This window comes from Mauremys reevesii, linkage group 6 (genome assembly GCF_016161935.1).
Source record: "Mauremys reevesii isolate NIE-2019 linkage group 6, ASM1616193v1, whole genome shotgun sequence".
Lineage (NCBI taxonomy): Eukaryota > Metazoa > Chordata > Testudines > Geoemydidae > Mauremys > Mauremys reevesii.
The window spans coordinates 11,919,278-11,944,317 of NC_052628.1; the positions used below are offsets into that span (position 1 = coordinate 11,919,278).

Genomic DNA, 25,040 nt, shown 5'->3' on the forward strand with positions numbered 1-25,040 from the left:
GGACAACATAATGGCGGGCTTCTATGGGACTCAATTAATAGAGAATTAAAGAAAGGAAATGTAATACAATATGGGTTTACGGAAAATGATCCTATCAAACTAATTTGATTTCTTTTTATGAGATTACATGTTTAGTTGACAAGGGTAACATTGTTGACACAACCTGTAAGGCATTTGACCTGCCACACAATAGAGGTCTCTATACAGCGCCAGACAATATAATTTTGGGCTTACACTCCTGAGAGCTGGGCAATTGCCCGAGCTGAGTCTTCCCACACAGAGCTGGTTGCAGACGCTGTGTGATTCTACAGCTGGGTGTGTCCTTACCTGTGAGTGCGCCTGCAGCAGGACAGGGTGAGGGAGCCCAGGCTGGTGGAACAGGCTCCGTGGGACCTCAGTACATCAGTGGCATCCTGGAAGAGGGGTCCAGCCTGTCACAATCTGCTCTAAGAATTCTAAGAGTTCTGTGGACGGTGCTATACAGGAGGTCAGACTAGATGATCACAAGGAGTCCAAGGCTGGAAGGGACCAATGACTTTCCCCTCCCAGCCTTCATTTTCTTAATAGAAATTAGGCTGCAGTCCAGCAGACCACTCACTTTATTGCAATGGACACCGTACAGTTCAAGTTTTCCAAAAGCCACAAATACTGATACTTTAGGGATCAAAACTGCACAAATTAACTGTAAACAGCTTTTATTTACAATATTGTAATAAATATTACCATGAAGAAAAAGCAACATTCTTGCCATTCTCCTCCTGGGCCTCTCTTAGGACCTCTGCCAATCATATAACATGGTCGTACAACGTGCATACAAGGAACAGAGTCAGGAAAGGAAACTAACCTAACTTGAAGACTTCAAACATCCAGACAATACCTTCATCTCCCAAGAACAGTGTGGGATAATACGGCTGCTTCTAGTGGCTCAATGGAATTATCGGGACCTTTACCAGGAGTTACTTGATTTTCATTTATTTTTTTTATTTCATATGGTCTTTGCAGGCCTCATATATTATAAACCCACCATCTGTACAAACTCAAGGGCAGACACAATGGCTTTTCTTTTAAAACCTGCATGTCCAATATATACATAAAAGTCCTGTGTTTTCACATTTTTTACACAACTGAGGCATAACATTACATCTAATAAAAGTGCTAAAACCAGTGTCTTAAGTCTAAATGACAAAAGCAGCAGAATTTATTTTTCCAGTTGCGAAGTTCCCAAAAGGGCTGGTTCAAAACATGCGGTACTGATGGCTGGCTGATGCACAAAACCAAGTATGGTCTGGTACATACAGAACAAAACTGCACGCCCAATTGGAGATTGGGTGCTGTCTGAAGTCCAAACTGACGTGGTTTGCATAATTTGGCAAGACGACAAAGGGAAATTACAAAATAAGTGAGTCACTCAGTAACTGGTTAGTTCTCTAACACTAAAACTATATTTAAGTGCAAAAATGGTGAATGTGCTGACGATTGGTTATGGAAGAGGTCGTAGGTAGCACTTTTCCTTTAGTGGTGACCAGAGCTAAGTGCTTTAAAATGCAAGCGTGTCCTAAACAGAAAGGCACTGAGTAATTAGATGGGAAAAAGATATCATGGTTCCTTTGCAAAAATCCTGAGGTATTCACAGCCCACGGCAACGGAACTTTAAGGCCATTTGGAACACATCAGATCCTATGGAGGCAAATAAAATGGCCACAGAGCCATATAAACACAGCTGGGAAGACCTGTTCTCTGCTTTCTTATGAGATGTTCCTTTCATTAATGCGCAAGGCAACAAAGATTAGGATAATTAAACTGACAAATGTACAGGCCCACGGTTCACACCTTGGTAACAGAATTTTAAGAAGAAATCACCAAATTAAACACAGTGTCATCTCCGATATCAAGATGGCCAACTAGTGAGGAAGGAAAGCCACCGCAGTCTCCCTGCTGGTCAATTCAGCCATAAAATAACCAGTCTCTTTCAGCAGCACTGAGGAATTGGAGAGCTAACATGAATACCAATGGCTACTTTCCCTGCTACATCTAGAAACTCAGTTCTTGACTTTATCTGTCTTTATAATAGAAGCAACATGGACATGAGTGGTTCATTCTAGCAAATGATATGGAACCGGATTCAGTCACATCTGGAAGTTGGGAAAAACCTCAAGTGCTTAGTTAAAATGTCAGCTACTGCTTACAGGGGTGGAAAAAGATGTAAAATGTCACATTCCACCGCAGAGAGCTGCGCGATCACAGAGAAGTTCACTTTTTAAAGAGACACTATCTTCATGGGTATAGTGAGTTTCCAAGTTTCAGAATAGGTAGGTAGATAACTTTTAGAGGTGCCATGGTTAAACAATGGTCCAAAACTCTGCTTCCACACAATCCTGACGTTTGGATTGGCCCAAGCAATGAAGTCTCAGAAGAAGAAAAAGGCACAAAGCAAAAAAACCAACTGCTGTATATAAGACAAGGACAAGCAACATTCTCTCAAAGGATTCACACATCTAGTCTCAATTACCCTTTTAGATTGTACTATACACGGGAAGCCATTCAAGTGTTTTCACCAGACAGAAATTGAGTGACTCCATTTAAAGCAGTACGTTAAGAACGTAAACAAAATACCCAAGAGAATTAAAAACATGCCCGTGGACATTTCCCACCCATGCTCCCCCTTTGATTCATTTTGATATAAAGTACGATTCTCCAATGAAAATTACTTGTGCAGTAACAACTTTGAATGTAAACTGGAGAAAGCCAAGACTGTAAAAAGGTTTCTGGTGATCTCAGTGCTTGCTATCGTATAATGTCCAAGTAATGCACTTCTGGGTACAGAGTGTTCACAAGGAGAGCCAAGAGATTATTTCCATCTTGAAGACAATGATCTGGGTGCTTGATAAACTGGGACGCTTGGGAGAGTTGTTCCTGATATTCCATATATTGTTTGTTTGATGCCATAGATTCAAGGGTATTCAGTGCCTACAAATAGAGGGAAAAATTCAGATAGCTAAGTATATTCTGTCCCTATTTTCTGCAGTTATAATTAACGGGTCAGGTCATTAGCTGGTGTAAACAAATGTGATTCCATTTACTTCAATGGATCTATATTGATTTACACTACTCGAGGATCTGACTCTACATCTACCTACTGGTTTTATACAAATATTTGTATAACAAGCTCCCATGATCATGTAATATTCCACATGCACATTTTGAATAGTACAATATCAGCAGCTTAGATTCACACTACATATGCCAATGTTGTTCTCTCTCTATGGGTGATAGGAACAACTACCCTGTCGTAAGTTTCACATATCATTTATATTTACGTCAGGCACTAAACAGTTAACCTTAGGGGAAAAAACACCAAATACAGCTCATGGTACTCTTGCAATTCACTTCACAATGTTCTTATCAGTACCCAGGATTTCCAGAAGTATGTATATTGTTTCTGCCCAACACTGTCAGGTTAAAAATCGTATGTTAAAAAGAAATCCCTAACCTAAGTTAGCGATAACACCAGTGATTAATTAAAGCTGGAAGAATTCTGAATGAAACTCATTTACTTTTCATTCATACCAAAGAAGGAAAAGAGAGTAGTCAGCTTCGCTTTCATTTCTGGTTAATTCCACTGTCAGGTTCTCATGCACTAACATATTGCTGCAATGTGTGGGTTGCAAACACTCTGCTGGAGGATGTTTTTCTGTTGTCTTAGTCATTTAAAGGTTTGTATCCACAAAACTTAAATGTTGGGCTAAACGTAGCCTGAATATAACCCTTTAAAGGGAATATATTAAGTCAAGGCTGATATTTTTTCATCCCTTCTACCTGCTCTTGCTGGGTTCCAACATTCCTGAACTCTGTTATCGTGGACATGACAAAGTTGCATTGATTTGCCCAATGGAACCATTTTAAGCCAGTTAAGTTAAATTGGTACAAAAGCGTCACAGACACTCTTATTTGGATTTAAACCAGTCTTATATAGCTTAGACAATTAGGAATCAGTTAAACTGAAATACGCCCCTCTTAAATAGAAATGAGAGAGAGCCCACACAGAGGCATGCACCGGTTAAAATCAATTTAAAAAATCACACTTTAATTAAACCAGTGCATCTTGTCTATACAGACAAGGCCTCAGAAGAACTTAACCCTTTCCTGTCCGTTTTTCATTTACAACTTTTGTATTCTGAAGTTATTGGAAAGGTTTATTTTTGATCCAAAGTTTAAGAAACACACAAAATACTGCAAATTGATGTTCCATCGGTAAGTGTTCAAATCCTCTCCTTCGCCCCACTGTCAAAGAATATATTTTCCAGTTCCTTCTGTTATCTAGTTTCCATTATTTCTCACTCGGTGTATTGAACTTACTATTTCACTGAAAGCTGTGTGTTTTAAGATTTATAATGTGACAAAATATCTCTGCCAAACAACATGGGTTGCTGTGCAACCAGCTTTGCCTATGCAACTCACTTCCCTGGCCTCGGTCACCTCACGTACCTTAGTCTTGCTCTCTCAAACACACACTCGCAGTCCTGCCAGTTATAGCAAATAGTGCAATAGTTTGTGATGCAAACAAATGTTCCCCAAATTACAAGGATAAGATCAACTAATTGCTTTTGAAATTCAGAATTTAGACGCAGATATAAAGAGGGGGAAAGCATTGAGGGCCAAATTAGAATGGACATTTCGCTCTCACTGAAATCAGGCATTTCAGAGGAGAAGGGAGGCTTAGTATACATTGTTTGTAAGGATTCCCATGAGCTTCACACTGCAACTTGATTAGCCAATACAGAGACGGAGGATGCTCAGTGAAATCAATGGCTGACACACTACCTGCTGGGCTTTCTGTGAGAGCTGCAATTCTGAACCAGGCTTCAAACGGATTTGATTCTCCTGAGGAATCTGCACCAACAGGAAGGCTGACATACTGCGGGCAACCACACGGAACCTTAAGTATCAAGAGGAAGAGAGAAGTTGATGTAAAATTTAGATGCTACTGAGCATCAGGATTAGACATGCCAAAAATATCACCCTATTATTTCTTGCACTAAACCAGGTGAGGGATCTTTCTACTGTTTTTTTTTAAATGCAATGCACCTCTTGCAGTATAATACAAATTAACACAAATAAACTGGAGACTCATAGTTATATCCTCAGATCACCCCAAAGCACTTCTTTTAATCCTCTGTGTATTTTGAGATGTCTATCGCTGGAAAAGGGTGAAATCCTGTCCTCGCTCAATTTAATGGGAGCTTTGCTATTGGTAAGGTTAAGATTCTGTTACTGGCATTTTTAGTAAACGTCCGGGACAGGGCATAGGCAATAAACAAAAATTCATGGAAGCCTGTGACCGGTCCCTGACTTTTCACTAAAAAATATCCTAAGGGAACACTAATAGTCAGAGTGATGCTAGGATTGATCTCTGGCAGCCACTCCAGCCCACTGCTGCTCCAGTCCCGGGGCTGATCCCCACTGTGCCAGCAGCAGTAGGGCTGACCCAACCCCAGCTGCTTCTCCAGTAGCCCCGGGGCTGACAGCTGCTCCAGCCCTGCCCTGGAAGTAGTCACAGAGGTTCCGAAAAGTCACAGAATCCATGACCTCTATGACAGAATTGTATCCTTAGCCATTGGTTTCAATGGGGTTAGGATTCACCCAAAAGAAACCACTCACATTCTTAAAGTTATGCTCACGCTTAAGTGCTTTGCTGGATCAGGGCCAAACAACTATTTCTGGTTTGGATTCCTTTCCCTTTCATTTTTCAGCTGGATTTTTTTTTTGTTCTCTTATTACCAAGCTCCCTATCCATCTCTTCAGGAAGGAAATTGCTTAACACGCAAAGTTCGGCGTTTCTTTGAACCACTCTCAGGTTTTCCAACACATACAGGATAATATAGGAAAGGCAGAGTGGAACATGAATATACACACGCTGGTAATGTGAGACATGCAAGACAGTTGACTGCTAGAGACAAGGTAAAAGAAAGCCAGGCAAGTACTCTCTTTGATGGATCTCTCTGCAAACATAGAATCGTAGATTCATAGAATATCAGGGTTGGAAGGGACCTCAGGAGGTCATCTAGTCCAACCCCCTGCTGAAAGCAGGACCAATCCTGTGCCCTCTCTAAAATTAAGAGATCTGTTTTACATTAAATTAGGCCAACCTAGGTTCACGATCAAGTTTACCCTGCCAGGATTTTTGTAAACAAGTACCTTACCTCTCGAGCAGCCGGGAAACAATTATTCTACACTCCATTTTTAGTGGTATAACCCATTCACCAGGAAGGGCTATCCACCATCCCAAGAGAAATTTGTCATTAAATTAAGTTCATGGGTCAAACCACAGTTATTAACAGGGATGCTTGAACTAGAGATGGCATCAAACCAGAACTCCCAACTTCCCCTCTCTCCAGCACAAATTATGGGAAAGTTTCCATTCAGATCCTAATGCAGTCCCAAACTCCATTGCTTCTCTATAACAGGCCAAAACAAGAACACCCCCAAACCTTCAGGAACTTTGGATTCCTAACCCAACTTCAGAGCTTAGTTGCATCCATTCATAAAGAGTATAGGATCTGAGCAAGTATTTTCAAAATACGTGCTTTCTTAATCAGAGCACTCCTTCCTAAATTCTTACCTGGGTGACAAAGGAGATTTCTTGCCTAGACCAATAACACCCAATATTCCGGACATCAGTCTCTCCTCAGCCAGCTGATTCTGCCTGCCCTGTATTGAGAGCAATATCCGGATGACTGATTCAATCAGGATGGCGTCATTCTGTTCCGTTTGGAGTAGGGATAACTGCAGGGCTTTATGCCACCAAAGAAACAGCTTTGCCTCTTCCTTCACTGAGCTTTTGGTAGATGAAACAACAATGCTTAGAAACTGATCTTCCTTCTCTTTCAACATCTCTTAAGCCTTGGCACTGGGAAGTGTCCCTGTGCACACCAGCCCAGTGAGGTGTTTAGTTGACAAGTTTGTGAAGGACATTTAGATATACTAGTTTTTATGCTGGAATAACTCCAGTGAAGTGGAATTCCAGAAACTATGGGCCTGACGTAGAAATTAAAGGGGGAGGGTCAAAGGCCAGTATTATGTAGAAGGTCAAACTAGACTATCTCAATGACTCCTTCAGCCCTTAAATTTATTAATAAATGGTATAAAATCTGCTGTAACAGACTAGTGAGTCAGGCCCATTGTTCTTTAATCTTGGCTTTGTTTACAGGTATTTGATACTCTGAGGAGCAGCAGATTTTGTTTTAACCATGATTTTAAAACTTTCCACTTCATTGTATAGCAGTGGAAACACTGAAGGCTTCTGCTGAGCAAGGCACACAGCACAAGTTCCTCTGTGGATATTTTTAAAGATTGTTTTAAAACCAAACGGCCTGAAGTCACACCCAAGGTTAATGAACTCAGATATTCCACAGAAAGCATCAGAATGAGAGATCTGCATCAGACTGTGCCCCAGTAACTTCTGTCCAGTCTTTCTACCACCAAAAACCCCCGCAGCAATCTTGGAGCATGCGTTTAGCATTGGAGAAGATACCAAAAGCAGCCTTTTGCAGATTGCTGAAGTGGGGAAAGACAGCAATCAAGTGGACAGAGCTGGAGGGTACTACAGTCATCAGACGGCCAAGAGATTTGAACTGCAAAAAGGAGAGCACGCATTCTCCTAGCAAGGCTTTTTAATCAAGAAAATTTTGCCCCTATTGCTACTGAAATGGAGAGGCATTTACCAGCCAACAGATTTGATACATTCTGGATAGCGCTGTTGAGCAGCATGTAATACTTACTAGTGCATTATACACCAGCGCTATTTGTATTTTAATAAATACTTAGTACTTACAGTACCATAGCACTTTACAGCTTCAAAGCTCTTTACAAACACCACTCAATTCTCACCACGCTCCTTCCTGTTTGGTTTACCCGTGTTTTACAGGGATGCAGGGACATGAAGACCTCCGTTTTCAAAAAGTGCTCACCAATACTGGGTGCTCCGTTGGAAATACTCGGTCCTGAATTTTTTCCCCCAAAGTTGAGCATCCCACATTAGCTTAAGCACCTTCTAAAAAAATCAGGCCCCTAGCATCTCCAATTGAACACTGAGAATGTAGCATATTCCAAATTAGTAGATACCTGAAAATGCAGGCCAAGACGACTTGCTCAAGAAACAGTGGCAGAACTGGGGTTAGAAAGCCTGGAGTATAGTCCTATACCAGACCGAACGACTGTACTGAGTCAAACGTTAAATACCTTGGATACACTTGCTCTAGCCATTTGCCAAGAGTTAGCAGCATTTTCATTTCATTGGTCAGAGTCTGCTCAGTGTTTAAACGCTGCAGCATGTAGACATAAAGGGTCAGGTAGCTTCCCAAGGATAAACATTCCTGCAGAAATTCTTCCATTGTGAGTTCAGGAACTTGAAGGGAGGCGAGTATAGGGCCCCAGCCTAAATCCTGGTTGAGAGGAAATTCTTAAAACAGAGTGAGAGAAGAGAATACAGAAAGGACAGGACGTGTTTGTTAAAACAGTTTTAGGGCAGGGTAAAGCTTTAGACCTAACCTACTTGATTACGTTCCTTTAAATTAAGTAATTCATACTCTGGCAGCTATTTTCCAGATCAGCAGCTTGTCAGAGAATCATGGAGGTTAAAGATGGAAAAGACCTATTAGGTTATCTCATCCATCTCCATGTAAGCAAGTACATTTGCAGGTGTTACGGCAGTATTAATTTTATAAGTCCCAGGGATAGGACTTCAAACACTTCCCTTGGGTGGGCTAAAGTCTTACAGAATTGACTGGGGCAGAAATAGATATATAGTTCCATAGACATCACTCCAAAATAACTACACAATTTGAGAGAGAACGTGATCCTCTCTACAAGGTTCCTTATAACCATCCCACAGAATTCTACCAAACAACATAACATTTGCATTAAATTCTACATGACTGTTTTTAAAAAGTTTTATAGAAAAAACGATCCTTTTCTATTAAATTCTGTACGACTTTTCCATAAAAGGATGGACTAGAATACATAGGAAAAGTCATTTAGGTCCCCTCAGCTAGAAAGAAAGTAGCCACCAGGCAAAGCCAGACAGTATCAGAAAGTGATGTGTGAATGGAAACAATTCTAATAACTCATTACATTAAGACTGTAAAACGTACAACCAAAGAAATTCAAAAATAAGCAACAACGCTGTCCATACCCTACTTGACTGTGCATAGGTATTACTGCAGATACACACACGGAGCACAGTGAGTAACAACAACGTACTTCAGGAAAGACGGTCTGATTATGAAATTAAAACCAAGTTAAAGCTATTACTGAGTAGCCTGAGGCTACAAGGAGCTCCAACCTAGCAATTAATTAGTGGACATTTCAAGGGTGATCTTTGATGTTAGCTCAGAACTTGGCATAAGTGACAGAAGGAGAGGTTCTCTCTTACCTTCATTGAAATAAGCTGTAATACAAGCTTCCGTAGTCTCTGCCATATGTCTGACCGAGGCCAGGCTCTGGCATGCTGCTGTTAGCAGGGGCATCACTAGCAGGCCATGCACTTTGGTGGTGATCCAGGTTTGTAAACTACCCCGTAGCGACTCTGCTGTTGTGATGCTGGCATTATTCATCATCATCAGTGCTTCTGAAAAGAGACTACTGAGAGCCATATGACGAGCTTGCATATCCATGTCTGAAAGTCAAAGAAAAAAATACCAGTAAGTCAGGTGTGAAAATAAAAATTAAAGAAGGGAGGAGGGATGGTCCTGTGTTTAAGGCACTGGACTAGGACTCAGGAGATCTGGGTTCAATTCTTGCCATTGCAATAGACTTCCTGTATGACCTTGAAAAAGTCGCTTATTCACTATGCGCCTCAGTTCTACATCTATAAAAAGGAGATGCTAATTCTTCCTAAGAATCCACTTTGTCTTGCTGAATTAGGCACTTCAGGCAAGGCATTATAACTATTATTTGTACAGTGCCAACAGAGTCCTGATCTCAGCTGGGGCCTCTAGGTGCTATTATTTAAGGGTGGGGGGCAGGGCAGGGGACATTTACTGGGCTCCCACTCAACACAACTTGTTTGTAAAATAAAGTTAATGAACCCCTTATAGCTGTTTGATCACTTCAAATATGACCAGAGGAGTCCTAGAGATTTTAGCAGTCCCACAGTATTTCCCAAAATACTAGATTATCCAGGTAACCTTGCCAGTCTAAGCATCTGAACCCCTTACTTCATATTCAGACCCTGAATCTCTTTTCATAGTGCCTATTCTATTTCATAGGGACCCTTTCATTAGCAACCACTTATAACAATTTTCTTTAAAGCAATTTAAACATGTCATTATAATGCTTAGTTCTTATCATCCTTATCTAAAGATAGCACTCTTCACAATTTAATTCAACAATTTACATTACTAAATGGAAATTAAGTATTTTAATACTATTTTTATAAACTGAACAAATAACTCATTAATCCTCACCGCCCACTGCAAGGAAGTATTACTGGCACCATAGTTCAAATGGTGAAACTGAGGCTAAGAAGTTAAATGACTTCCCCAAGGCCACAGCCACTTAGACCCGGCTTAAAAAATTTTACCAGACATCTAATGAACCAAAGGATGACAAGAAAAGAGAGAACTCCATATGAGCAAGGACCTGGGGCAATGCTCTTGTGAGAAGTCCAGCCCTCCCCACCCCAGCTGCCGTGAAGTGGGAATGTGCTGTCATTGGATGCTGTTAAGGGAGCTGCACCATTTTTTCCCCATCAGCTTCTAACTAGCAAGTGTTTGATAAATCTGACACATGACAACATGCTGTTCAGCTGCTAAAAGGAGGGCTCTTCCACCACCCATTCCAAACCACCTACACCCAAGAACCTTCTTCCTTTTGGCTGATGAGTGAGAGAGGGAATCCCCTCCCCTTCAGCTGTGTGAGAGGGCATGTGTGTTCTTCAAAACCAAGGTACTTTCCAAGGGACATTCATTACATAATCAATAAATCCTCAGAGGTCCAACGCCCATCTCAGAAATATTGCATGTATTTTAAATGCATGAAATAGTTCAAAAAATTATCTGTAACTAACCTAACTCTATAAATAATATGTCTTGACAACTGTAAAAAACATGGCATTTCCTTAGAACCAACCTGGAGGGTTAAAGATGACAATATCGTCTAAGAGCTTTGACATTTCTTGTTCCAATACCGAAAGGGTTATTTTTCCATTTTGTTCCAAGGTGCTGAGAAACTGAACCACCTGGTGAATGTATGCTTGGCATTTTAGTGTTGCATCCTATTAAAATTTAAAAAAGTTGGCACACTTAGCTCTATTCTCATGGAGCATATAACCACACGACACATCTCGACCTCAACAAGACAACAAGAAGATGATCAAGAACAGTCCAGAAGAACTGCCAATCATACTTACAAAATGCACATGGCTATCAGAAGAAGCACCAAAGCCTGCAGAAACTTTTAAGAGTTTCACTATCAGTTCAGCTGCAGAATCCTTGGCTAGTATGATGGAAGGAGGATAGTGGCTGCTAAAGTAGTTGATGATGCTTTGATAAGATTCAATGCGCACAAGTTGCCATGGAAGAGAGCTGGTCTGTCCAAGGAGGTTAATCAGTGGCGATTCCTGAAGATTAAAAAAACCAAATTCTCTTTTTATGAACAGTCAAAATACTAAATATTGGAAACTAATGGAGAGATCAATCCACAATGTTTAGATTAGAGATGCACAGAGTGTAAATAAAAAAACTACCAAACAGCTGACTGCCAGCAGTATGGCTTTAATAGTTCATTGTGCTAAAACAATACTCATTGCATTTGTATGTACTATTGGTATTACAGTGGCATCTGACAGCTACAACCAAAATTAGCAGGCCAATGTGTTGGCACAATATGATGGTCCTTGCCATAAACAGAGCTTCAATCTAAACACGTAGGAAAGTGTAAGAGGGCAAACAGAGAAACAGAGACATGACCTGACTTCCATAAGGTCACACCGGTCAGGTAACATATGTCAGTGGCAGAGATGGGAGAAGAACCCAGGTGTCCCATCATTTGGTCCAGTGCTTTATCCACTACACTATGATACCTCCAATTCTCACACAAGTGTATCTTTAGACGTTTAAGGAAGATTTTTGAAATGACAAAATATCTAGAAGGTCACTGAAAGGAGTCGAAGGTTTCAGAGTAGCAGCCGTGTTAGTCTGTATCCACAAAAAGAACAGGAGTACTTGTGGCACCTTAAAGATTAACAAATTTATTTGAGCATAAGCTTTCGTGGGGTACAGCCCACTTCATCAGATGCATAGAATGGAACATATAGTAAGAAGATATACATACACCTCTACCCCAATATAACACTGTCCTTGGGAGCCAAAAAATCTTACCGCGTTATAGGTGAAACCGCGTTATATCAAACTTGCTTTGATCCACCAGAGTGCGCAGCCCCGCACCCCCAGAGCACTGCTTTACTGCGTTATATCCGTGTTATATCAGGCCGCGTTATATTGGAGTAGAGGTGTATATACAGAGAACATGAAATGGTGGAAGTTGCCATACCAACTCTAAGAGGCCATCTGTTTGCATTTGGAAAGAAGATGATATCTGCTGTATCTGTACGCGTTTTTTCATGAAGTTGATGGATTTCCACTCCATACGGCTAAATTTAGTGCCTTGCATAATGACAGGTTTCAGAGTAGCAGCCACGTTAGTCTGTAGCCACAAAAAGAACAGAAGTACTTGTGGAAAGGAGTGCGTCACCTGGGATACTTAACTCCAGTCATTTGAATAAGTTGGGAAATACAATGGCTATTGTGGATTAGAGGTTAGGATGAAGATCATCATCATACCTCCTTCAAACACAATGTATCAAAGGAACCGAAACAGAAGCTGATTATTATTGTTAATAATCTAGGAGCCCCTGTCATGGACCAGCACCCTATTGTGCTAGGCTCTGTGCAAACAAAGAACTTTTGGGAGACTCACCATGCTACCACAGGGGGAATTTGGGAGCTATGAAGTGAGCCATAGCTAATTTTAAGTAAACTTTACTGATATCAATCTTTGACCTTTGTAATGAATCTTTAAAACCCACTTTTGCTAAATGCTTCTCTTTGTGTTTAATGCATTTATTCTCTCTATTGAACAAATATTTAAATGCAACCAGAAAGTGGAACTCAGGTGCTGTCGGAGACTAGGATATCTCCAGCCACAAGGGATGGGGAGGGGAGGAACAGGTGGAATAAACTCAGCCAGAGGCAGCTGGTTATAAAAATATTCAGATGGTGCTGCAATCTCTGCCCAATGAGGAGCCACAGCCAGTGTCAAGCTGGCATAGAGATGAATCAGGCTTTAGGAATGTTACATCACCCTGACCTGCTGCTATAGTTACATAGCATCTCCATGTGTATGTTCAGAAGGGAAGGGAGAGTTTTATGGTAAGAAATAAATGTTTGTAGAAGCAGCTATATAGCTGAGGCTATAAATATTCCAGGAAATGTAAAGAATGCTGAGGACTGATTCAATTTGCTTATATCATGCTATAAAAGTGCAGAATCAGAGTGTAATTGGGGTTAACAGGCTGATACAGGTTTCCATGTTAATTGTTTTATGCTCCTTGGCAGTTATGTCTGGGTTCCTGCACCAAAGTTTTAGGTCTTTGCTTAATACTGTTTTCCAGTTTTGAACAGCCCTGGGCCAGCCGGGGATAGATGCAGATGTGGGCTGCATCAGGACCAGCAGCAGTTCAAGCTAATCATACTTAAATATCAGACAGGAAAATGAAAAGAGCTCCTATAGATTTTTACATGGGGGAGAAGGGTAGCCTCTCTAGGAAGAGTCTTCCAGGGCTGCTGGGGAAGAATCACCTGGAGGAGTGAGATGAAGACTCAGTGGTGGGGACAGGCATGTTTATTTGGTTTTTTACAACCCCTACAAAGTCACTGGAGGCTCAGTTGCAGCTAGATCACTGCTTCTTACAACCACTTCCTATGAGAGAACTACTTCCGCTTAAGCAATACACAAAATATCACTACACACTCAAATCTCTTAGCCCTCCCTGGAGTACAGCTGTTTATTACATTAAAGAGTAGCACACTTCAGTTAATCATTCCCTGCTTGAGAGAATACAGCAGCCTGTCTCCTGGTAGAGGGCTGACTCCTCATTAGAAAGGCTTGGAACCAGATATATCTATCTGGATTCATCGAACATGTCTCCCATCTCCCCCAAGCTCTGGATCCATATACATTAAAAACTGTAAAATTCAATTCAGAGAGAGGTCATCATGCCACATTCACGCAACACAGTATAAAAGTCCAGTCTCAGTTAAACTGAAACAACATAGCTAAGGCTTATTCTCACAGAAAGGCCCTAACCAGTGAATTGTTCTTATTTACAGAGGCCATGGGGATCAGGGTGAAGCAATAATTTTATTTAATCCACCAGGGTAAATCAGGCTCCTCAAACGAAGATGTCCCACTGTGGGCACTGGAAAGCTACCTCAAAAGAGAGAAAAGTGATCCAGTGGTTAGGGCACTAGGCTGGGACTTGGGTAACCTAGCTACAAGTCCCAGTTCGACTAAACACTTCCTGTATGTTCTTTGTGCCTCAGTTGCCCATCTGTAAAATGGGGATAATAGCACTTCTCTGAGTGTTGAGAGGTTAAATACAGTACAATGGTGAGATGCTTAGATATGCTAAAGGGAACCATATATATGTTGTGACGTGACAGACCAGATGCCAGCTCAGATCAGAGCCAGGTCAATTCACTTGTGTATTAGCATAGATCAAAGTGATTGCTAAACATCTGAATGTATTTGGTGTTTAAACATAATGAAAATGAATGGGTCATTACTTGCATAGTTTTCAATCACTTGTGTCCTGTTATAATGTTATGGAAAACATTTACGTAACAAATACACCTGTAACTAAAGCTGTGTGAAATGCAAATGAAGAGCTTTATCAGTAAAAAGGCTAATTTCAAAGCACATGGTCAGTGTGTGTGATGACCTGAGGTCAAATAGACACAAAATGCATTCAGGTAGCGTCACTGTCAGGTGTTGTCTGTGAGAAGAAGCTGTAAGTCTGGATTCAAGGAAAGATCCTTCATCTCTGGACTGTTTGGACTCTTACAAGGAAGTGTACCAGATGCGAAAGTAGAGATCCCCAGAAATCATCTGGGTACCCTGAAGAGGTTTTCAGGGAAACGAGCAGTTTATTACATCACTGCCACCATTTGGAATTACTCACCTGTACTTAGATTTTACCTGCTTTAACCTTTCAATAACTCTCATTTCCTCTTCTTAGCTAATAAAAGTGTACTTAGTTTACTATAGAAATTGGCCACCAGCATTGTCTTTGGTGTAAGATCTAGAGCACCAGTTGATCTGGGCTAAGTGACTGGTCCTTTGGAGGGAGCAACATGATGTGGTATGATTTTTGGCCTGAGTGACCTTTTATCACAAAGCTCAGTTTGTCTGGGTGGCAAGTCTGAAGGGAATGTCTGTGACTCCAGGTGTAAGACTAGTGTAGTGATCCAAGAGTTCCCATTTGTCAGTGGGTTGTGGTGAAATCTAATTATAGAAAACACCAGCAGATTAGGCGGCCTGTCCGTTGTTTTGACAGTTTGCCCCGAGGCGGGCATGCACAGTTGAGAGCCACTCCAGACAGCGTGACATACATATCTAAGATAGACAGACCCAATGGATCCAGGTTTGGACATAGTTCATGGAATTTCTTTTATCAGTGTGCTGCAGCTCAGGCAGGGTTTAGATATGATACGTTTGCTTGCCTGGTAATGGCAATTAACATAGAGATTAATGGATGCAAGGCATATTTCTGTAAACCTGATGGACCACTCTGTCAGCCTATCAGACACATTGTCTGGCCTCAGCCATTAATATGGCGGCTTCCAATTGCCATCTCCCCATAGGTCATCTGCATCGGTCCCCGTAGCACATAAACAAAGCTTAGATGTCTAAGTTTGTGACAAACCCAAGACAATCTGATCCATCTCTGAACCTTTTCAAAATTACCTCTTTGCTTATAAGCTGCTCCTCCTTTGCCAACAGAACCGCCATATAGAGCAAGCAGACAATCATGCTGTGCGTTTCAGGAACGGGCTCGGGATTCCAGGCATCAGACAGGACGCTGACCCAGTTTACGTCACATAAAATAGAACCCAAGAAAATGAAACAACTCTTCGGGCTGCCTCTTTCAACCTAGGAGAAAACAGACAGGCACCTTTATTTTATTTATTTAGATTTAAACAACTCAAAAGACATTGTCCATAGCTTTAGGCACCCTAGCATCATTAATAAAGCAATTCAATCTCCGCAGCTTTAAATAAGCCATTCAACAGGACCTCAAGTCAGCCAGTCATCTACAAGAATTCCCTTCTACTCCTTCATCATCAAGGAAGTATAACCCTCAGCCCTCTCAAAACCCCAGTCAAAGAAATGTCTTCTGCAGTACGACCAGAAGGTTACCAAATTCAGACTATTTCAAATGCAGGGGCAATATTCAGGCTATTGTGGACTTTCAGTGGCAAAATTGCAACTGGCTTTTCTCTCTTTGGGGAATACCAAAAAATTCTGTAACAATTTTAGATGTGCATGGAGAATGCAACACCGACAGGAAGGCAGTAAAGGCTTTGGAGGAAAGATTCTGAAGTTCCACCACTATCTGTACTACAATTTTAGGGTGCAAATCAGAAGCAGTCAACTAGAAAATGGAAGTACGGTGAGATCATCATTTTAATTAGCATAAAACTGGTTTATAAGCCACTGATTGATACTTCACACATTGTCTATATATTGATACTTATTTTCCAAAGTCATGTTAATTATGCATTATAAACCCAAAGTGATCAAGAGTCAACTTTTTGGGAAACCTTCAGTACATTACCAAAATGGACACTAACTTGATTAATATTCTTTCTCAAGTTCATTTCTTGTCTAGAAATTCATTTATAAGCTGTCCTCAGCACAAATGCCTGAAAGCCTAGAGCCAAGCTGACAAAATCATTCTTAGAAAGTTTAATACCTCACTGCATGGTGACAATGGCTAGGCAGCTGGTATGCTGTGGCCACTGCCCTTCATGCTGCCCATGGGCTCCCTGTCTTTCTGTTGTATCCTCCCATTGTCTCGAGTCTTATATGTAGAATGTAAGCTTTTTGGGACAGTGACCATGTTTTTGTTCTGTGTTTGTACAACGCCTAGCACGATGAGGCCCTGGTTCGTGAGTAGGACTTATTATTTATTTGCATTGTGGTAGTGCCTATATTAATGGAAAGGAAGTGATTCAGTGGTTAGAGCACTAGCCTGGGCCATGGGAGAACTGGGCTCAATTGCTGATCCACCACACACATCCTGTGTCATCTTGTGCAAGTCACTACGTTTTTCAGTTTCCCATCTGTAAAATGGGGATAATAGCACTGCCCTACTTCACAAGGAGGTTGAAGATAAGAACATAAGAAAAGCCAAACTGGATCAGACCAAAGGTCCATCTGGCCCACTATCCTGTCTTCCAACAGTGGCCAATGCCAGGTGCCCCAGAGGGAATGAACAGAACAGGTAATCAACAAGTGATCCATTCCGTCACCCATTTCCAGCTTCTGGCAAACAAGCTAGGGACAGCATTACTGCCCATCCTGGCTAATAGCCATTGATGGACCTATCCTCCATGAACTTATCTAGTTCTTTTTTGAACCCTGTTATAGTCTTGGCCTTCACAACATCTTCTGGCAAGGAGTTCCACAGGTTGACTCTGTGTTGTATGAAAAAATACTTCTGTTTGTTTTAAACCTGCTGCCTATTAATTTGATTTAGTGATGCCTAATTCGTGTGTTATGAGGAGTAAATAACACTTCCTTATTTACTTTCTCCACATCAGTCATGATTTTATAGACCTCTATCATATCCCCCCTTAGTCGTCTCTTTTCCAAGCTGAGAAGTCCCACTCTTATTAATCTCTCCTCATATGGCAGTTGTTTCATACCCTTAATAATTTTTGTTGCCCTTTTCTGAACCTTTTCCCATTCCATTCATCTCTTTTGAGATGGGGCAATCACATCTGCATGCAATATTCAAGATGTGGGCGCATTATGGATTTATATAGAGGCAATATGATATTTTCTCTATCTTATTACCTATCCCTTTCTTTAATGATTCCCAACAGTCTGTTTGCTTTTTTGACTGCCGCTGCGCATTGAGTGGATGTTTTCAGACTGCGATGCTCAGATACCATAAACTCAGACAGTACCACTGAGGGCCATACATCAATGTAACTTAATCCCACAGTAGTAGCATCATACTGATAAATTATGATAGTAATAATGATTATAAATAATATATTGTAATAGCAACCCTCAGATTCTACAATAAACCTAATTGATGTACTCTTTGGATAGATAAACTGCAACAGACATCCATTTAATTTCAAAGATGGAATTAACTAAAGTATAAATGGTCTTATTTCAATAGGCATTAGATGCTTACTTTAAAGAATTCTTCCATGAGCATCTGATCTGGGTGCATCTCTCTCCATGGAAGTCTGCTGAATTCAGCATGGAAAGTATAGAGAATGAATTCTGGCATTTTGGGGGCTGTGCATGAGTCACAATAATGCATCAGATGTAACCAGAGAGCCCCACGGTGGCCTGGCAACAACTTATCTAGATTAAAAGGAAACAGCCCATTTAAAACACAACTCCAGGGAAACCTAGCCAAACACGGACAAATCTGACTGTAAAGGGGACACACACTCACTACCAGTTCTTCCAGGGACATAACATTCAAAGAAAAAGGACATTTTCTAAGCTTAGTTTGTTTCAATCTATACCTCAAGTACTTCTTCTACTGAGCTTTGCTCACTCTGAAAAAGTTAATTGGACAATAAGAGTTGTAATCAGGGATCCTAGAAATCCAAAAAACATGGAATTTGCATTTTTAAAGAGAATCTTTCAGTTTTTACATTTTGTGAACAAATAAAACCAGATTAACTATTAACTGAATTTTACTGAAAGTACCAGTGTCACTTATTCAATGAGCGCAACCTCCCCCTCTTGTGGTTGAGTTCTGAATGCGCTTTAAGTTTACACAGCTAAACATACTCCAATAAACTGCTTCAGGTGTATAAAGGTTACTCAGTGGCATGCAGGAGTTTGTGTTTTAATGCATCTCAAATTTCACTTCAGCCTCCAGCTGTGAGTAATTAAAGTTATGAAAAAATGCCCAGAACTCTAAAAAAAAAAAAAAGTCACCCCTAAAGACCATGTCACTGAGTTTGGCAAGGAGGACTTTCACGTTGATGGTAATGTGCTGTTCTGGACTGCATGCAGCAAGGCTGTCGATTACATTCCAAGGCAGACAGTTGTAGAACACATGGAACGCGCTAAACTGAATGAAAACAAACAAAAACCAGAGCCTGAAATGGCAGGGCCATCAACAGTAAAGAAACAATGCACCGTGAGTGGATCATTCCAACATTTTACAACTGTAACTATATCAATAAAACATCGTGTTCAACTGAGACCTATATATATTGTGGCCAGGGAACTATATATATTGTGGCTATGGAAACTGAAGTTCAGCATTTCATTTTAATCGCAGAAAAACACAGATTGTTATGTTTTTCTTATCAAAAAACTTTGGGATTTTTATCATGGAAAACTAGGATCCCAGTTTATAATCCACTTCGTTCTGTAAGTAGTGAACTGGTTCCGTGCATCCTTTCAAAACTGTTAAAGAATTTGGAAACCGTCAAAGGCATCACAACATATTTTTCTTTCATCTCTACTGTCACTGGTCTGAATTCAGCTCAGCCACCCCAAGTTACCACCATGTGGTGGCTGTTTAGTGGCCCATGTAATATGCCCAGTGGCCATGGCCCACACCCAAGAACTCTCTCACCCCAGTGGCTTGCCAGGAATCCTAGAACATGACAGATTAATTGCTCAAACCCTGCCCAAAGCCCTTCTCACTCCCAGCCCTTGACAACACCTGGATCACTACCCCATTAATCCTCCTGCTTTACCACCTTTATGACACGTGACCAGGAACCACTGTACTAATGCTGAACCCTCCCAATTCTCAGATGAGTAATGAACATTTCAGAAAACTGATCTGGGCAATGCAACACCCCGAGTGCCCTCTACTGGGGGGTTCAAGAATGCACGAATATCTGTCTGAGACTCTCTCCTAGTGATTCAGGAACAAGACAGGAAGTTCTTCAAATTGCATCTGCCATTGGAACCAGAAATAGTTGTGGCTGGTTTTAAATCTCCTTCTCCTCCTCTCCAGGCCCTTTGCCAGAACTTTTTGCTTTGCCCTCTCTAACCTTTCTAAACATCTACCCTTCCTCTCTGTCCGCGCCACCAAAACCCTTTTCATTTCATGAATGAGTTAGAGGCCAGTGCTTATAACAGAACGACAGACATAAGCTTGGCTAGAAATTCATACCCACCAAAGACATCCGCCCAAAACACTGTTTGAGCTGCTAGGGCAGAAAGTGCAACTGGACAGAAACAACAAGAGCATAAATCTGGACTTCACCTACCTTTAAAGCTTTGGTGTAAAACCAATATGCAATCTGTAAACAACTGTACCATACTTGAGGCTAGAGGAGTGTCACTCTCCAACCAGGGGTAGCACTGCTGTTTACTTCAAAACACAAACAATGAAGTTGTGTCACTGCATTTAGCAATCCATTATGGGTAATAAACATTTATGTAATTCAGAAATATCTGCACAAGCCACCCTACCTTGTCCCTGGATGGGAATATTACAGGTGTGCGCACTCCACTCAGACTCAACCATTTACATTCACCTGTTCCTTGCTTGGAACAGGTACACATTACGGGACAGTAGTAAAGCAACCCTTGAGGTCCATAGTATTATCTAGTGACCTGAGCCAACATTCCCAGATCTCTTTCACAAGTGCCAAGCTACAGAATACGCCAGCAATAGTCAACTTTTCAGTTATATGCAGGAGACACATTCACAGCTAAAGAAGACGGGGGCGTTAAAAGGAAACCGCACCTAATTTGCTAACATGAGAACTGTTTCCCCAAGTGAAAACTCTGAAATGTATTTGAAAACACACATCCCACAGCAGGTATAATGCTAGGACTGACATGCTGAAAAGTAACATGGAAGACATCGGTATTATGGAAGCTGAAGGCAGGAATCTGGAAGCCCCTTTTTTAATCTGTGTCCAGTACTAATTGCCAGCATCCATATTTTTCTTTTTATCATCTATGGTTCCACACCAGTGTTGAGTCAAGTGTACAAAGTCCAGAAAGGACTGTCCTGCTATGGCAAGATATTTTTTGTCCTGACAGTAGCAAGTCATTAGCTCTCAGTACAGACCCTGGTCCCTCAGCCGAGCAATACTACTTTTCCATTGGTCCAAGACTGAGTGAAGCAAGTGTAGGACAGCGGATTAAGGTAATTCATTTACTGTGTGTTGTTTTTTTTTAAAGACACTTCTGAAAAGCTAGGTGCCTTTTCAGGTTTTATCTGAAACTCAAGTCAAACACAACACCGACTGGAATGAGTGAGAGGACTCTGACCAAGTAATTTTCTTAGTGAAGTGCAATTCCTTAAAAAAAGGAAGATAAAAAACAGTGTTCTAATGAGTTCATAGATTAGTTCCACAATTGATCAATGACATGACTTTAAATTATAAACTGGTGTGCTGGTTAAACAGAGGATTACAATGAAACCATTACTTAAAAAAAAAAAAACCCTTTTGTTCAATAGCAACAGTTCATGTAATTATGAAAAATTAAACTGCATTAGTGTTTACCTGACATAATCTTTATTTAAAACCAGAATCCATGGTTTAAAGAGCTCAATGATGGTTGAATGCAAGGACCGTACCACTAAAAAAAAACACACACACACACACACAGCTTTGTTACTCAAGTATAACTGTAGCAATCAAATTACATCTTTTGGATAAAAGATTTTAACCTCCTCCTTCAAAAGAGGCACAAACCAGACTAAATCATGGGCAAATGAAGATGGGAAATAAATTAATAAGTACTTTATATTTCCCAATAGCATCACAAACATTACCTCATTAATTCTCACAACCCCTATCAGATAAATATTAACACGATTTTTATAAAATGAATCACCGGTGAGCGAAGGGACTTGCTAAAAGCAAAAAGGGTCAGTGTCAGCACTGAGGAGTTTAGTTCCCACTCCTGTGTTCAAATCACAATGCCACACTTCTTGCTCTGAAAACAGTGGAAGCAGCACATATGCATCTGAAGAGAATCTGGCACCAGGACACACAACTCTCAGCAGTAAATCTAGATTTCTCCCATCACCATAGAGGGGAGAAGTTGTACAGCATTCCTGCAATGTGAAGTACTAAAGACAACGTGTTCCCACAATATCCTGTCCTGTTTTTTTTTTTTAAATGCCAAATAAAGATCAACCTGAATTTCCTGAATTCTGGATAAGTGCGGGCTGATTATGTTCCCTGGGTTCACAGACTGCAGCTCCTGATAACTGGGCTCATATGGAGCCTCGGCTCTGGGGAGATCCTAAACTCCGTAGGAGTTAAGCTAAATGACTTCGCTCACAGCTCATAGGCAACAGCTGAGATCTTTATAAGGCTGGGCCCTCTACTGTATTTACAAACGCAAAGGTCTTCAATAGAAGATCTTAACCCACTAGATTGTGGATATTCAACTTCGCTCTTTAAATAATTTGCTTTTATGCACATTACCTGCTAGAATTCTGCTGCTGCCAACTGGTTCTCGTGCTACACTGACCACCTCAGAACCAATAAGCCGTTTCACGAGGTACTCCAGCAATGTCTTCACTTCAGTCATGTAGGGACTCCACTTTGAAAACAGGCCAAAGCTCCTGAAATCCAATGAAGCTAACCGTAGCTTGCAGAAAGACTTGCAAAGCCATTCTATCGTCTCTGTAACCTGCAAAGAGTGGACAGCTCTGAATCAACCAAGGAGGATACAAATTCAGGGGGAGAAAAGTGTTACAGAGCTCTGTTGCTGTTCAATAGTGGATACTGATTTCAGCTGAGAATTACAGTAAGCTTCAGAGATCAGCTAGAAAGCTTCCCACCTGTTCTGCAGACAGAAGGATTTTTGCAGCGTTTCGCAGTACTGGACTTTTAGTGGAGTCACCTGTGCTCCTTCGTTCAGTTTCTGAGGTACAGCAACCCAAAGTTCTAAGCAATGCCTTCCAACAGTCAGGGCTAAGGAGCTGCTCTGAAGAACCTTAAGACAAAAAGAAGGGGGTTGTGTTTTTTATTTAGGAAAAATACATTAAAATCATAATGATAACTTTAATTCCTCTTTCCTAATATTAGCCATAGGAGCCTGCCATTAGATCGACATGTATAGCCGATGACAAAACTATGTGAGAGATGGTGGCTTGAATCTTAAGCTATCCCCCAGATGTGGATATTTTAATGTTCAGATTTAGTGTTATTTTTATTACAGCTTACAGGGCCTCAACTAAGATCAAGGCCCCACTGCAGTAGGAGCACTATACAGACATAGCATGAGACACATAATGCCTCCCAGAGTTTACAACCTAACAAACAAGACAACGGGTGAAAGAAAAGGAGAATTGTCACCCCATTTTACAGATGGGGGAACTGAGGAATAGCGAGATTAAGGAATTCCCCCAGTCACACTGGGCACGTGTAGCAGAGCTGAGAATCAAACCCATGGTTCCAGAATTCCAGTGTTTTAACCACCAAGGCTAGTGAAAGGTGTCTCAAAAATATGTTGTAACATAACTGATGGCAAAATGGCTCATTGAGACGCTCCAGCTCTGCCAGTGAGAGAAAGCTCTGCTCTGCCTCCCTGCAGCAATGCAGGCTGCAAATCTATCACTCCAGATCTGTGGATCTTGATATGAAGGAAAATGTGGCTTTTTAGTACAGATAACATACAATTAGCAGAAAATATACATACAAATCTGTACTTACTAAACTGTGACAACTTTGAAATCATACTGTATTTCTAGTGGTTTAATTGTATTGCAATCCCTCTCCATACCCCAGTCCAACTCTTAGGAGTTTAAATACTGAAGCAGTCTAGTACAGTTCAATGTACTAGTTATTTTAAAATTAATCTGAGGCTTGCCCTGGTTGCCTCAGATACTCACTTTGCATGAGCAGTCTTAGAAAGTCACTGTAATGGTCAGGGAACTGGTACTGAAGGAGATCTGTCCAGTGCTTGCAGAAAATATTAAATGGCATCAAAATGTCTTCTTCAGGCTCAAGTCCACAGGCGCTGAGTGCCAAGTGAATGGACTCCAGAAGCCGGGTACGTTGAGAGAGAGGCGGCTTAGTGAGGTTTAGCCATTGTGGGAGGTCAAACTAAAACAGAAGAGAGGCAGTGTTTGTTCAAGAAAGTTCTATGTTAAAATAGAGTTAACTGAAGAGCTAAATTTTAAGAATAAAGGACTTGCTGGGGCAGAAAAAGGACATTTTTGTTTCAAGATAGGCCAGGAAGAAGGGATGGCTGCATGGCTCGTAAGTTTGAAAATGGGGACAGCGTCTGTCTAACCTCTAGGTTATCTGTTCAAATCCAACCTAGGTCAATAGTGACTGAACGTAATCATTACCCAATGGTTGCTTGGCTGCCTCCGTGAAGCGTGTTGGGGCATTCAGTCAGGTTCCCAGTGGACATGTGTCTGTGTCTCCAACACCGCTGTCACAATGGGATTGATTGGCTCCCTTGTGGTTGCCTCTTCAGAGGCATCAAGGATGGAATGAGCCAAGCACCCCAAACCTTCCTTTGACCCCAGCTCTGAAGTAAAACTTGCTGAAAGGGAAGCACTGGAACGCGTGTACTGCTGCAGCCCATGATGGGAAATGATATCTTTATAGTCTATTATATAGTGTTCACCTCCAGCCCTGCTTCAACTTAGCCACAATAAGAGCGGGGCTATACTAGCAATATACTCCTAACGAGTAATTCATCACTGCTACTTAAAAAAAAAAAAAATCAGGAATGTATTTTTCTCTGTTAGTGTGAATTCATATTCTTTTGGAAAACAG

The 25,040-nt window shown here is 41.1% G+C and overlaps 1 protein-coding gene across 5 annotated transcripts in view; it reads right to left on the reverse strand.

The window, feature by feature from the left end:
• Nucleotides 1-2,092: 2,092 nt before the first annotated feature.
• Nucleotides 2,093-25,040, reverse strand: part of EPG5 (ectopic P-granules autophagy protein 5 homolog) — an 86,304-nt gene continuing 63,356 nt past the window's right edge. For 4 of the 5 annotated variants that reach the window (XM_039544110.1, XM_039544109.1, XM_039544111.1 and 1 more), the window contains exons 31-44: nucleotides 24,143-24,356; nucleotides 23,090-23,244; nucleotides 22,731-22,938; nucleotides 21,798-21,873; nucleotides 20,547-20,650; nucleotides 18,488-18,663; nucleotides 16,024-16,209; nucleotides 11,408-11,617; nucleotides 11,128-11,272; nucleotides 9,431-9,673; nucleotides 8,239-8,458; nucleotides 6,620-6,835; nucleotides 4,822-4,936; nucleotides 2,093-2,967 (exon numbers count right to left, since the gene is read on the reverse strand). In XM_039544110.1, the coding sequence (XP_039400044.1) occupies nucleotides 2,785-2,967; nucleotides 4,822-4,936; nucleotides 6,620-6,835; nucleotides 8,239-8,458; nucleotides 9,431-9,673; nucleotides 11,128-11,272; nucleotides 11,408-11,617; nucleotides 16,024-16,209; nucleotides 18,488-18,663; nucleotides 20,547-20,650; nucleotides 21,798-21,873; nucleotides 22,731-22,938; nucleotides 23,090-23,244; nucleotides 24,143-24,356 (2,451 nt within the window). In that variant the 3' untranslated portion in view covers nucleotides 2,093-2,784. Of the gene's footprint in view, nucleotides 2,968-4,821; nucleotides 4,937-6,619; nucleotides 6,836-8,238; nucleotides 8,459-9,430; nucleotides 9,674-11,127; nucleotides 11,273-11,407; nucleotides 11,618-16,023; nucleotides 16,210-18,487; nucleotides 18,664-20,546; nucleotides 20,651-21,797; nucleotides 21,874-22,730; nucleotides 22,939-23,089; nucleotides 23,245-24,142; nucleotides 24,357-25,040 lie in introns of those variants that run through there. The other variant, XM_039544113.1, reaches the window with a different exon arrangement.